The sequence below is a fragment of the Penicillium chermesinum genome (genome assembly GCF_028974085.1).
Source record: "Penicillium chermesinum strain IBT 19713 chromosome Unknown utg000002l:1.0-5270490.0:1.0-5274688.0, whole genome shotgun sequence".
Lineage (NCBI taxonomy): Eukaryota > Fungi > Ascomycota > Eurotiomycetes > Eurotiales > Aspergillaceae > Penicillium > Penicillium chermesinum.
In genome coordinates, this window is record NW_026695312.1 from 1264792 (window position 1) to 1279099 (window position 14308).

Sequence of the window (14308 nt, forward strand, 5' to 3'; positions counted from 1 at the left end):
CATAGCTGTCAGTTGAACAGAGGGTTTTCCGCTAGTGCTACTAGGCTTCACATAAAGCTCACTCGCTCGACATTCTAGATTTAGTATACTTATATAGTGGATGGAACTAAAATGGTGAATACTTGCCAGCATTATACTCAAAATGGACAACCGGTGGTGGCAAGAATGGCCGCAGAATTAGATCGTAAATATCACGTACAAATCTAAGAATGGATTAGAGTTGAATCAATAGTTTCAAACTTGAATGTCCCCTCCTCCCGGACATGACAGCCCCGGGATACTAGAATATGTAACGCTGCCCATCTATAAGTAGTTGAAGTTGTAGTAGCAATAGCCTTTTCACACGAGATGTCTAAAGGCCTTTTGAGATATTGCCAATTACTAATAATTCAGCACTGACATCTCTCTTCATTTGTGCCTCCGGGTTATGTATAAAACCTAGTTCCGCGAATCGACACTCATTTGGAGAAGTTGACACCCGAGTAGAGATAGTTCCACCAGGATGAAGGGGGTGCCGGACGCCCAATGCACATAACTCGCATCCTGGTGGCTCAAAGTCGAACTCGGTGATTTTATGAATTATCCGGTGGGTGCGAATCGCTTTCTGGTGAAAGCCGACCGTACGCTGGTGGCTCAGAGTCGAACTTGGTGATTTTACAGATTCTTTGTAAAATAGTAATCTAGGGACTGGATCGTAATTCCTTTTCGCTCTTCATCAATCTTTCTCTTCCCCTTTTCGAATCCCCTCTCTGAGATGGTCAGAATGCTAGGATTCCAAAGCCTTTGTCTCTACTTGGGCGACCTCCGACCCCGACATGGTCGAAGACGCCAAGCCTGACCTAGTGGCGTAAAATCCGGAGGCTGCTTATATGCTGAAGATCTGTTCATCTATCCTAGCGTAGTCGAAATCTAGTAGATCCATTCATAGATGATCCACCGTACAGAGGGCTGAGGACGCTGAGTATCAAGCCCACGACGCCTGGCCCGTGCGCCCGCCTCCGCCCTCGTCTGACTGGCTCTGCTGCAACTGCATAGAATCGCCAGTTCACTCCGGGTATTCAGCTATTTGCCATTGGTCTCGTGGCACAAGCCCTGCAGCCCATTTTTACAGGGGACACTTTGATGACCGCCTAATATGGCCGATTCGCAACCTCCGTCCAACGGGTCAGAGCAGCCTGTACCTCCACCTTCAGCTGTCCCCGACTCGACAGACGCGACCGACGCAACCGTCAAACCTGAACCTGATCTAGACGCCTCTATCGAGCAAGATATCGATATGAACGCCGACCCTGCCGCTGGAGGCGAAGCGGCCGGCCTTGACCCCATCGCCCCCGCGCAGCCGCCATCTAAGAAAGAGACGAGCTTACGTGAGTTCTTGAGCAAGATGGATGACTACGCGCCTATCGTAAGTGCCTTCCTTTTTACCTGCCGCCTACCCATCCAGTGCGTTGTATTCTGTGTACCTTGAACCCTGGGGCCTGTTCCTTGTTAGGAACAGTGACGAAAGCCCAGCGAGAGAGCCTCGCGAGGACTGGATAGAGACCCGATTGCAATCAAACGCAACGTGACTGCTAACTGCGGATGCAGATTCCCGACGCTGTCACAGCCCACTACCTCACCGTGGCTGGTCTGCCACCTCCAGGCACTGGCCCCAACCAAACCCCTCCCCATCTCGCCCGTCTCCTTGCGCTTGCCGCCCAGAAGTTCATTTCCGATATCGCAGCAGACTCGTATCAATTCGCGCGTATCCGCGCCTCGAACAGCTCCTCCGCAAACAACCCCATGGGTAGTCTCAACGCTGCATCTGGTCTCGGGGTCCCAGGAGCCGCGCCTGGCCCAGGCGGCGTCGCGGGGGGCGATGGCAAGGGCGCCAAAGGGAACACCCATCTCGGCATCCAGCGACCTGGCTTCGGTGGTGGTGGCTCCGGCGGATCAGGCCAGGGCCGTACGGTGCTAACGATGGAGGATCTGGGCATGGCTGTCTCTGAGTATGGGGTTACTGTTAAGCGCGGGGAGTTCTATCGGTAATCAACTCCAGGTGCATGGAAAAGCAGTAGGTCTCACCTTTTCGCATCCATCACATCTCATGTTCCTATCTACGATTGGAGGAGTTTTCTTGCTGGCGCTGGGCGTTACAACTTCGGTCTGTTTTTTTCTTTGTGGAGCGCGGGATTGGATATCCTGATATCATGAGGGCTTTATCCCTATTAGGAGGCGGGGCCATAGAAAATGGAGTTTTTGATACATTTTGGTGCGCTCTTTCCCGCTCTGGATATCGAGAAATGGTATAATCGCTCGTTGGCAAATCCATGATAAAACTCCATTCCACGTAGCTAATGTCACAAAGTAATCGGTGTATCAATACATGGGCCACATGGCCCAACTGAATCTAAATAAAGATGGTCCTGTTCCGAGGAGAAGACGATTGAAAAAGGTAGTCTTTCCGAGCTGTCAAGGTCACGCCGGGTTATCGCATTGACCGAGACTTTGTGGAGATGCAAAGTGACGAAACGAGAGAAAGTGAAGCTTTCCGAGGTCAGCCTATGCAAAAGAATATCGACTTCTCTCTTCCTCTATTTGTTCTTGGACTGCTTGTATGTGAAGCGCTTGCGGGTACTATGCGGCCCATTGGTCAGTATTGACAGTCACGCGAGAGATGATCTATGTCGTCCTAGTAGGCACGGATAAAAATAGACGTACGCAACATATTCGCCAAGCTTGCGGCCGACCATTTCCTCGGTAATGTAAACCTCCTGGTATGTCTTGCCGTTGTGAACAGCGAAGCGGATTCCGACGAAGTTAGGCAAAATGGTAGCACTGCGCTTCTGGGTGCGGATGGGAGGAGTGTTCGGAGGAGGTGGTAAAGTGCGTGGGAGAGGAATTCTGCAATGTTGCCCGTTAGCAAGTCTGTCGATTTATAAAGAAGGCCTCGTGTAATTGAAGAGGCTCAACTAATAATATTGGGCATCGGCATAATCGACATACGGGACGATGTTTGGGCCTGTCCAGGGAGTCAGCAAGCGGGGTTGAGCACAGAGCCGAGACCATTGAAGTCTTACCTTTCCAGACCGAGCGCCCTAACAAGGCGCGCGTTGGGAACATGATGGCTCTCAGCTATTTGCAAGTGGTTCCATTTGCGAAAGTTGTGACCCCGGCCCGCGGAGACTGGATCCCGCTATGTCAGCAACTACAATCACGTGACAAACACCATCACGCGGTGAAACTTCCTTTAAGAATGGAAAAATAATTGGAAACCCGTTGGGAGAACTTAGAGGTCAATATTGGTTGAATGTGAGACTTGTTTCCAGCGGACAGCCTAAGTGTTGGAAATAGATTAGCAAGCGGGAGGGACTAGGATGTTCGCCTGCTACTACAGTGAACGCTTGAAAGTGTTCTAGTCAAACCAACATGCATATGGCTGCCCCAGAAGTCCATGTCTTTATTACGATGTGTGTAATGAGTAACCTCCGACTCGAAGGTAGACCTCTACCTACTACGAGGGATAGAGTAATGAAGAGTATACCGAAGAAATGGTAAATACGCGTGCAGGTATTTCTAAAGGTTCTTTGGGGCTGATAAGAATTAAACTAGACGTTGAGCCTACATCGTATATTTGAGATAACTCGAGATCACTTAGGTATGATCCGAGAATTCAAGGTCGCCAGCGACCGGCTGAGGTCTATGTTTCAAGTGTACGAGTACTCAATGCGCGAGTTCTTCGAACATCTGGATTAAGTTCCGAATCCCCTGGAGCATATTCTCGTCTGGCCCTTGACCGGGGGTCCAGGCGCCATGTGCGAAGTCGATCACTCGGAGATCATGTACTTTGGGGGTTTCTTCGTCTTCGTCGTCGCCCAGGTCTGGTAATTGGGAGATGGCGGGATTTTGAGAATCGATGTTGATATTGATCACCTGCTGTGTCTTCCCATCTCCGAGCTGAACTTCCATAGCCTCCTCGGAGAATTCGAATTCGATGTTTTCATCTTCATCTTCATCATCATCATCATCACCATCATCCTCTGCGTCTTCCTGGTCCTCTTCTTGAGATATCCGTTTCTCTTCCTCTAGCGCGTGCTCGAATGCATCCGGGTCTCCCTCGTAGACCACTAGCACGCTAGCAGAATACATGCGGCTCTCTTCGGATTTAAGCACCTCTTGTAAATTTTTGAGCTCATTGGCCACCCGTTGGGCAACCATTTTCGACCGGTCAACAGGGCCTGCCTTTGCGCCAGCCAGAAAGGTTTCGAAGCCTTGCTTCACATTTTGCGCGTTGAAAGACCGGCCATACCATTTATCGTAGCGTCGGTACCCATTCTTTTCAATGACTTCGCCCTTGGCGCCCTCTCCCCCCTCGTGCCTCGTTTCAAAAGGGTTTGTGCGAGTTCCTTCATCCGTTTCTCCACCTTCCCCAGTCCACACTTTCATGCCCGCAATTCGGTAACCGAGTATAGAGCTGGTTGTCTCCTTTGATACGGCATCAAGCTTACTGCGCTTGGCCGGTGGCGCATCGTCGGCCCACAGGCGAGCGCCTAACTTCACATCAAGTACATTCGGCCTCCGGAATCCGGCTGCGACATTCTCGAGCACTATTGAGAGCCCTGTCTCGAGTTTCTTGCCGTCGGATGGAACCCACGGCTCTTCTGCCCGTGCGGCAGCCGGAGTCTGGGGTGGCACAGGGCAGGGGTGGGACGTAGGATTATCGGGGCCAGCGGAAGAGTTCGGAGGGTTTCCCGGAGCAGGGAGGAAGATGGCACCGGATTCATGGGCGGCAGAAATCGCCTGTGGTTGCTGTTGGTCGGCGGAGGAAAGAGAACCTATGAAGAGGGGCATGAATTCCTGGAAGGCAGGGTGAAGAGCGCTGGCTTCGTAGAAATCGACTTCCTGCTTGGTGCAAGGTTTGACGATCAGCGAGCCTGATATGGTGCTTCGGACACCGTCGCTGTAAGGCAGAAAATTCATATTAGTGCTTTTGTCCTTTTGGAGAGCTAAGACACGGGTTTGGGGTTGTTGGAGAGGATCATTCAACTAATCTTCTCCGGCGCAGTGGCCCATTGGAGCTAGGTGGAGAGAGCGCGTGGGGCCTGCGCAGCTTGTGGGCGGAGGTGAGGTTACTTACTGTCCGGCAGCAACATGATCGAATGGCACCAGATCATCGCTGCTAAGTTGTGGAGCCTTCAGGCTTTCGGATCTGGACGAGGGCATTGCGGTATGAGGATCTTGCGGGAGCGTGGTCAGGCTACTGCATGCCGAATGACGCAACAGGAGTACTGCGCATCACCTGGGCAGAGTCGATATTGTAGGTAGGAAAGATGCGACAGGGCCTCCGATGGGAGCTGTAGTCAAAGAAGAACGGAGGTCCGAATTCAGGAGAAGTGAAACCAGGGTCCCTTGGCCGTGGAACCGTGCATGGGCCAACAATGACGCTGATCTACAATCTATACAAATCTACACAAGTACGAGTTCTGTGGCCCATGGAATTATCGACTGATTCGTTGTTCATTGTGGGATGCGAGTTGGATAATCACATTACGAGCTAGACTACAATTAAAGAAAATCAGCTATTTTGGCTCGAGCTCTCTCGTAGCTGGCCGCTACAAACCGGAAGCTACAATCAACTTTTAAAGAACACACTCAACAATCACCCTGACAAGTCTTCACCACACATCGACCTTCTATTTGACATCTCGTTCCCCTCTTGGATTCTTCTTCTTCTATACAGTCTTGAGTTTACCTTCAGCCCATCATGGAACCCGCCGACCCCACGAAAACCATCTCCGGTGATCTGCCTTTCCGCCTGGCTGGAACGACCAAGCAAAATAGTGGGTATTCGAATTTGAAGGGCGACGATAAAGCTTTCAAGGAGCAAGACAACAATGATACCCCTGAAGCTGCATTTCAACCCAAGATCAGTGCGAAGCCATCGGAGCCGGCCAGCCAAGCAGAAGAACATACTATGCAACAGATCGTCGACAATCTGAAGAGGCGAAAGTACAAAGGTCCCAAAACAAAGCGTGGCAGGGTATGGATACCTAGAGAATTATCCTCAGTTCTGGTGAAGCTCCACACTGATGCTCTTCGAATCCAACAGGGCAGGCCAACAGGCTTCGAGAAATGGAACTGCGATGGACCTCTCACTGTCGATGAGTTCAGGGAAGATCGCTACCTTTACGAGCCGTATGTACATACCGATTCTCTTCTCTGGAGCTCAGGAAGCTAACCTATATTTAGTTCTCGACCTTTCATGCTGTAAGAGATTCAGAGATCTTGCGCAGTGACTTGAACTAACGTCTACGGATAGTCGAATCGAAGAGGCTTTAATTCGTTTCGATAGATTCCGACGTATGGAGCCTGAGCGACGAAACATCTTTCACAAATACCTTTCCTACGGTGGAATCGCGACCGGTCACAATTATGGTGGTGGTCTATCAAACCAGGACATGAAAACACTGACTGAGGAAGAAGCTATGCGTGCTCGCACCCAGCTTGGAATACACAAGGAGCGAGAGGGAATGGAGATTAACTTCAACAAAGTTGCCCGGGGCTTCCTGTACGCACTCTCAGTTGCCAGGCTAATATTGAAGCTAACTAAGTTTATAGTGGCTCATTCTTTGGGCAGTTCTTTTCCCCATCAAAGCAGAGCGAGATCGACCTCGGAACTGTTACGATCCACAACTTTCTCACTTATCTCCTATTCCATGATGTCTGCCCGGAGTACAAGGAAGATATCTTGCAAGCTCGGGAGACATGCAATCTCGCCTCCAAGGAGCTGTGGAAAAATCTCAAGCTGCTATCTCGAAGCCCTGGGGCCTTCAACAAAGCGTGCTCTTTTCTCTTTGGTGGCTATCATTTTGATATTCGCAATGACTCTTCAGACTGGAGCGTGGGCACCGACATAGAGCCCCCCAATGACGAAAGAGAGCGCCCAACAGCTGCTGAAGTACGGTATTACCTTTGGTGCCGCATACGAGGTGTATGAGCGATTCAAAGGGGCACTCGAGGAAGACGATCCCAACTTGACCGTGATCCCAATCCGTGACATTGATGGTTTCGAGATCGTCTCTATCGAGGAGGCAGCTCCACACGTCCTTGTCAACTACGAGAAGCATGCAGCTGGTCATACACCTGTCGGAATTGTCCATGCCAAGTCTTTCCGGGACCCAAGCAAGGCAGAAATTGACCTTAGTCCCCAAGAGCAGTGGGACTGGGACCATGGGAAGGCTCCAAGCTACTCCTTCACGTTCTTGCTTGAGACTGACCTCCTCCAGTTCTGCTCTCCGGGACTGAAGATTATTACCAAGGTCATGGAGCTTAGCTGCGGGCTTCACTTCTTTGATCAGATGATAGCTATTTACCCGACATTTTACGAATGCTTGCACAATGACATGATGCTTCATTGGAAAACTCCAAAGAAAATCGCGCAACCTTTGCAACCCTCTAGAGAGGCATCTGTGTTTAATGAGATCGTTTCCGGGAGCCCCGAGACTCCCAGCCAGCCAAAAAGTGAGCAAGGGGGGCAAAAGAAGGTCGATACGAAGCATTATGAAGATAGCGATACCGATTTCGACTATTAGAGGTAAGGAGCCATGCACGACCCTCTGATCTGCTCTGCTGGGTTTGCGAATTCATTTTCGAAGACTTGCTTTCTATCGTTTCAGACTAGTTATTACCGGAGACTATTCACCTATGGACTGCTTTCGTGTGCCGAGGGGATGAGGATTGATAGCAAATGATATCTGATTATCACTACTATGGAAAATTAGCTTACGAGTTCTCCAAAAGGATAGATTATTCCTTCCTTGTAATTATTTTCACTTAAGCCTTGAGAAGAGGCTTTCCAGTTGTCTTTCGACCCTCCAAGTCCTAATAGTCTGTCGTTAGAGATGACCAATATGTAGTAAGGCCGGAGATTAGGACTAACCTTGTGGCACTGCACAACATCCTCCAAGGGATAGACCTTATGAATCTTGACTTTCAATTCGCCAGATAAGAGGAGTCTGAAAAGCTCATTGGTATAGTACTCGAACTCCTCACGAGTTTCAATGTACGTGAAAAGAGTCGGACGAGCGACCTTGAGAGCCTTGGGTGAGAGTTTTCTGTCACGAATCAGTGGAATGACCGAGCTTCAAAAGGTTGAGATGGAACATACGCGAGGGGAAGAGGGGGAATGGGTCCGCTGGCATTGCCAAACCAGATAATGGTACCCTTGCGCTTCACAGCCTCTAAGCTACCTTCCCAGGTATCCTTGCCAACGGAGTCGTAGACGACATCGACACCTTGGCCACCGGTAGCTTCCTTAACAAGCTTCACCCAGTCTTTACCTTCTTCGCTACGATAGTCAATGACCACGTCTGCGCCGAGGCTCTTCACAATGGCACATTTCTCGGGGCCACCCGCAGTACCAATAACCTTGGCGCCAATAGATTTCAGGACCTGGGTCATCAAGTAACCAGCACCACCTGCAGCTGCATGCAGGAGTACCCAGTCGCCCTTTTTGACAGGGTAAGTTTCCTTTGTAAAGGCTAGGATAGTCAATCCACTAAGGAAAGAAGCAATCACGTCCTCATCAGTCAGACCCTCGGGGATCTTGACAGTCTTGGAGGCTGGGACCGCGGTAAATTCAGCATATCCACCAGTTCCAAGCCAGACCACACGGTCTCCGGTTTGGAAACCAGTAGTGTTGGGTCCCAGTGCAACAACAGTCCCAGCGCCTTCTCGGCCTAGTACCTCGGGCTTTGGTGAGGCGTAGAGCCCAGTTCGAAAGTATGTGTCAATGAAATTCACCCCGGAGATATTGTTGCGAACGAGCAATTCCCCTTCCTGAGGAGAGGGAACGGGATAGTCGGTCTTGAATTGCAAGACCTCCGGGCCGCCTGTCGTCTCGAGCACGACGGCCTTCATGGTAGTGGGGACGGACATCCTGCGGATTGGGCTAAAGGGCCGAGTTTGGGGGATCACTGGAATCTGACCGCGGATTGCAGCAAGGCGAAGACTTGTCCTGCGAAGGGAGGTGGAAGACATCAATAAATTAATAGGAAGTCGAGTGGGGTTGGGAAGAGGTCGAGTTCGACAGGTTCATTTGTAATCGTCTTCCCCGCGACTCGGGATCGTCTTTATCTCCGCGGGCGCAGTTTCTCGAGATTCTGGCAACAAACGAATCATTTCCTGCATTGCATAGGGTGGTACGATACCTCGAGGAATTCTTGCCACATCCGCTTTGTGAGATACTCCCTGCAAGGCCTGCGATAGGCCTTGTATAATCCCGTTCTCCGCGGGGCACTCAATAGCTCGGCGCTCGTGCCAACAGAGCACGCTTCACTGTTTCGCTTCATTTTCCCCGCTCATCATTTCCTGATCCAGGTGGATTCATCTTATCCAGTTGCTTAATTCCCCGGTTGGAGTCCTTTCCCGGTAAGCAGCCCGGCCGAAAGGGCTTCGAAGCTCGTGCGGGGGCCCCTAACGCCCCTACTGCACGTTGACGCCATCCCGTCATATCCGGAGCGGCGCCGACGTCAAAGAAAGACTCAAAAAAAGAGAAAAATGCGTTCAAACCATATGATTGCAGACTCGCAATGGGCAACAGAAACAAGTTCTCCTTGATACTCGGGACGTCGCGTGGCTTATGTAGCGCAACGGCTTCTTCCCTATTTTGGGATGCGACGAAATATCGGATATCCACTCATCTCTGCCGCCGACTGTGTCCCCAAACAGAAGGGCTTTTCCAACTGGCAAATCTAGGACAGAAAGGAAATCCTCTGGTTAGGCTGCTGGGTTCTAGAAAAATCGCGGGTTACAACAAACGCCTGCATGTAGGCCTTGACAGCCGTTGCAGCCACAGAGGAAGAGCCAGACAATGCACGCCACTCCCAGCAACAGGGGCCGAGACGCTCCTAGTATTGCGCCCAGTTGGTTTTGAGATAGCGCCATGAACCCAAGACATCTGTTGGCCCACAAGATGTGCCGGCTCTGCATAACCAGATTGCCTGCACGCCCAGAGACTAGGGCTCCTCCCCGCGGCGGCAGTTGGCACTCGGCAGGTCCACCCCGAGCTAGAGTAGTCCGTCTCATGCAGCGTCCTCAGACACGCAGAACGCCCGAGGAACGCTGGCTTCCCACCCATTTGCTCATATTTTTAACACCGAAAGTAAACATTGGAAACTGGTTTGTTTACGGACTGATTCGGATCGTAGGAAGCCCCTTCTGAAACGCGAAAAGCACAGCCCACATGGTTCGTGCCCAACGATGGACCCGGGTTTCTACGACCACATTTTTAGTGGCCCTGATGTTGCGGCGCAACCCCTACGTCAACCCCTGTTTCGACCAGAGAGATCCGGTGGAGCAGATCCCTTATGATTTGATCCTCTTCAGCCTGATCCTATTTTGGTTGATTCGTTGACTTTCCCGCCCAATCACTATATGGCCCTATCAGGACCCTCGATCAACACGGGTGATGCCCGATAGATTCTCCCTTATATACGCACACGCCGGCACTACCATTGCCTTTGTTGATTCTTTCAAATTAAAATTCTTTCTCCTGCCACCATCCCACGTTACCCAGACCTCTTTCGCCTTCGAGTTCACATCTGCCTCTATACTATGAACCAAACTCTTCTTCTGGCTCTACCACAACACAGCATTGCAGCAGGCTAAAGATTTTTCCAGCCACTTCCACATTTCAATCTCAACTGTGTATGACTAAACCCACAAACAAGCAAAGAAATATGCCTGGGCGCGTGCGTTTCGCTTGGCCTCCCAAGCCTTTTGTGGAAGAGGAGCCCGTCTCGCTCGCTAAGGAACTAAATGGCCCTCCCAAGGCCAACGGGAAGCCTGGCGGCGGTACTGTCCTCCGAGGGACCGTCGACCAGTACCCTGTCATCATGGACGTGGATTCCTCTCCGGCCTTGAGTAAGCCACCCAGTGCCAGCAGCCCACCTGGCATGGGTAATATTTCCTCAGACGACAACAGTTGCGGACCTAGGACCCCGCCTCCACTGGCACCAGAGCGTCTCACCCGGACTACTTCTGACCCCCGGCCCATTGAATCCAAATCTGTCTCCTTTTCGACTTCGAAGCCATCCTCATCCTCGGCATACTCCACTTCCAACCAATCTCGAGGGCGTTCATCCCAGGTCTATCAACAGCCTCTCGAGCAGCAAACATCTCGTCAGCCAAGGCCACGATCCCAATCCCGACCAAGAGAAGCTGCAAGGTCTGAGGCAGTTCCTGTGCGTCCAGCAGACAGTACGGTCCGTGGACAAAGCTCAGTCGAGCCCCAGTATAACAGCAGATCTGAGACGGCACCCATCTCTCGATCCCGGAGCACTACTCGTGAACCAAGGCCCGTGGAACCTCATACTACCAAACGGCCACAATCGTTCTATGCCGCTCCAAGCAGCACCCGGGATTCTGCTAGCACCTACTCCCAGCAATATCCGAGACATGAAATGGTGTACCCTACTTCTGGATCTAACCGTGGAACCAGCTATTCTCAATCGGAAAACACCGTCAAGCCTCACACGGTGTACACTGGCCCAAGCCCTTCGCATGCACCTGCTTATATCCCAGCCCAAAATGCTAGGAGCGAGCCTACTTACAATACCTCAAGTGCTACCCGTGGAGCTGAGCCTCCCTACACCAGATCTGACACGGTGTACACTGCCCCAGGTGATTCCTTTGGATCTTCCTCTGTTCAGCCCAAGAAGACCACCAACTCCGAGCCTTTCCACAATCCCGGCACTTCTCGTTCATCTTCTTCTGTTCCGCGCCAGAGTACTTCCAGACCGGAGACTGTGTACACTACTTTAGCTTCCACCCGTGGATTGGATTCTGGAAAGCCTCAAAAGTCCGGGCCTGAAACAGTGCAGATTGTCCCAAGCACCACCCGCAGGCCCAGCTCTGTTCATTTAAAGGAATACCACAAGCCTGAGACAGTGCCCATCGCACCCAGTTCTAGCCGTGCTCCGACTTCATCCAACTGCCGGGAGACCTCCAGGCCGGAAACCATTCAAATTGCTCCAAACACCCGCGGATCTGGCCCTGAGCAAAGAATTGCCAGCAGACCGGAGATGGTGCAAATTATCCCGGATACATCTCGCGGACCAAGCTCTAATCACCAGTCTCAACCGAGCTCCCGTGGTCCTGCGCGTGAGTTAGCTTATTCCCAGGGGCCACCACCGCCAGAACCATCACTTCGACGGTCTAACAGCACAAAGACTGCCCCGCCGGCGCCAATGCCGGCTGGACCTCGACCTGAGCCCAAGTCTGCCCCTTCAGACTCTGTGATCACTAAGACACGACCAGCCTCTTACTATGGAACTTCTAATAAACCAAGTGTCCCCACTCATCCTTCCACAAGTGGAAGGTCTCGTGCTACCCCCACGCTCGCAGAACGAATTGAGGAAAAGCTTCGACTGCGGCATTCTCCCCGGGTCTCAGGCACCGTATCCGTATCGGACACAGAGGCCCCTCCACCGGTTCCCCCAGTTCCCCAGGTACCACCTATGAGCACCAAATTTACTGCTCCGGTATCTGCACCTGGGCCTCATTCCCTGTCCGAGGACTTGAGCGGGTCTCAAGTCATCGGTCCCAAGAAGCCCCGCGTCACTCGCGAGCGAGATCGTCATCTATGATAGTATCAGCGCCGCCTCCAGTGCGCTCCGCATTGAAGAACCCGAACACGTCTTCGGAACCGACATTGTTTCCTGATAAGTCTTCTTCAAGCAGTCGACGTCGGTCCAACTCCGTCAAATTCAACGAACCCGTCAAAATCCAGATTCAGCACGAACCTTCTCAAAAACGCAGTCCTACTCGCTCTGCACCTCCTCCAGCACCAGCACCGCCAGTGGCCCCTCCACAAGCCCTCGTTGTAGCCCGCGCACCGGATACAACTGGTTTATGCACAATTCCATGCCCACGTTCAATTCCAGTGGCCGGGCTTCAGGACTGGTATACTCTCAAAGGACTCGAGCACCTTGATATCTGTCCCTCTTGCATGGGACAGATTGCCCATTCGCGCTTTCGGGAGTACTTCGTCCCTAGTCTTCCCAAGCCCGTCGACCAAAAGATCCGCTGCGCCTTCGCCAATGCCTGGACCAGACTTGCTTGGACCCAAATGATCAAGAAGCATCACTCTAGTCTGGAAATGCTTTACCAAATGACCCGTCCACCTCCCGGCTCCTCCGCATGCCCAGGCCGCGTCGTTAGCGAGCAAGCCTGGCACCGAATCGTCGACCCCGAGACGGGCACATACCTCCCACGTTTCCACATCTGCAGCAGCTGTGCCCGGAACGTGCGTATCCTGATGCCCTCCCACCGCGAAACCTTCGAACCCAGCCCCGACATCCAAGAGCGGGTCTGCGATTTCGTCACCACCTCCCCGCGCTTTGTGCAGTACATCGACCTCCTCGACAACGCCGCTGCTCGCACCACCGACTCATCCCGTCGCCCTGACCTGCGCGATTTCCTCGCCTATACCCGCCGCAAGGTTGTTCTCCGCGACTGTCGCCGCGACAGAGCTTCCCTCGGCAACTGGCACTACATCCCGAACTTACCGGAGCTTACCGTCTGCGAGGACTGCTACGACGAAGTCGTGTGGCCGCTCACCAAAGCCCAGCAGCCTATCGCCCGCATGTTCTCGCCGAGTATGCGTCCCTTGCCGGGTGATGGCCCGAATCATTACCGCGAAGCTAGTTGCCAGCTCTACTCGCCACGCATGCGTGCTCGGTTCCGGGAAATGGTCGCCAAGGATGATTTCGCAGGCTTGAAGTCGTTCGCACTGCGCCGGTTCGAGGCTGAGCGCCGGTTCAGAGACCGACGGGAGGAGCTGATGATTTCTGAGTCCAAGGGCTACAACGTTGATGAGGAGATGAGGAAAGCTGTCGAAGAGTGGAGGAAATGGGAATGATGACTTGACAAAGTTTGTTCTGCTCTGACAGCAATATGAGATGCGATCTTTTTTTTTTTTCTTTCCTTTTGTTTCCCCCCTTTTTTGTCTTTGGGGGGTTTCTGCTTTGGGTTCCTTTCCTGTATTAACCCTTTTGTATAACCATGATACGTGTGGGACATCTTCCTTTTGTACAACCCGTTTTGCTTCTATGTATAACGGTCCCCATTGTATGCATTTACGTTACCCATTACCTCTAAATTTAGCATAAGCATAGCGCATGGATGACAGGCTTAGACCCTATATATATCAGTTTTACTACTAGTAGGACTTTGGAGTGATAATCTAGACAAAACTGCCAGAAAGTTACCAGTGACCAGCCAAGATGAGCCATAGTTAATAGACTTTTATTCTGTAAGCATATTATGT

General features: G+C 51.8%; 6 protein-coding genes across 6 annotated transcripts; 3 read left to right on the forward strand and 3 right to left on the reverse strand.

Annotated features, from left to right (window-relative positions):
- Positions 1-1135: 1135 nt before the first annotated feature.
- N7468_001267 (putative TFIID and and SAGA complex TAF10 subunit) lies at positions 1136-2028 on the forward strand (the record flags this gene model as incomplete). The annotated part of the gene is made up of 2 exons (XM_058470564.1): positions 1136-1405; positions 1588-2028. 2 exons carry the CDS (start codon positions 1136-1138, stop codon positions 2026-2028), a joined length of 711 nt encoding a protein of 236 aa, XP_058333705.1.
- A 545-nt stretch (positions 2029-2573) lies between these two features.
- Positions 2574-3102, reverse strand: N7468_001268 (mitochondrial 37S ribosomal protein uS19m; the record flags this gene model as incomplete). The annotated part of the gene is made up of 4 exons (XM_058470565.1): positions 2574-2616; positions 2701-2883; positions 2986-3001; positions 3060-3102. The coding sequence occupies 4 exons, from the start codon at positions 3100-3102 to the stop codon at positions 2574-2576; spliced, it is 285 nt and encodes a 94-aa protein (XP_058333706.1).
- Positions 3103-3702: 600 nt separating this feature from the next.
- Positions 3703-5202, reverse strand: N7468_001269 (inositol polyphosphate multikinase; the record flags this gene model as incomplete). Its single annotated transcript, XM_058470566.1, has 2 exons — positions 3703-4939; positions 5117-5202. 2 exons carry the CDS (start codon positions 5200-5202, stop codon positions 3703-3705), a joined length of 1323 nt encoding a protein of 440 aa, XP_058333707.1.
- Positions 5203-5743: 541 nt separating this feature from the next.
- Positions 5744-7571, forward strand: N7468_001270 (uncharacterized protein; the record flags this gene model as incomplete). The annotated part of the gene is made up of 6 exons (XM_058470567.1): positions 5744-6019; positions 6089-6174; positions 6229-6246; positions 6299-6547; positions 6598-6880; positions 6930-7571. The coding sequence occupies 6 exons, from the start codon at positions 5744-5746 to the stop codon at positions 7569-7571; spliced, it is 1554 nt and encodes a 517-aa protein (XP_058333708.1).
- A 241-nt stretch (positions 7572-7812) lies between these two features.
- N7468_001271 (quinone oxidoreductase family protein) lies at positions 7813-9018 on the reverse strand (the record flags this gene model as incomplete). The annotated part of the gene is made up of 3 exons (XM_058470568.1): positions 7813-7860; positions 7919-8093; positions 8147-9018. The coding sequence occupies 3 exons, from the start codon at positions 9016-9018 to the stop codon at positions 7813-7815; spliced, it is 1095 nt and encodes a 364-aa protein (XP_058333709.1).
- Positions 9019-10718: 1700 nt separating this feature from the next.
- On the forward strand, positions 10719-13900 carry N7468_001272 (uncharacterized protein; the record flags this gene model as incomplete). Its single annotated transcript, XM_058470569.1, has 2 exons — positions 10719-12579; positions 12636-13900. The coding sequence occupies 2 exons, from the start codon at positions 10719-10721 to the stop codon at positions 13898-13900; spliced, it is 3126 nt and encodes a 1041-aa protein (XP_058333710.1).
- Positions 13901-14308: the final 408 nt, after the last annotated feature.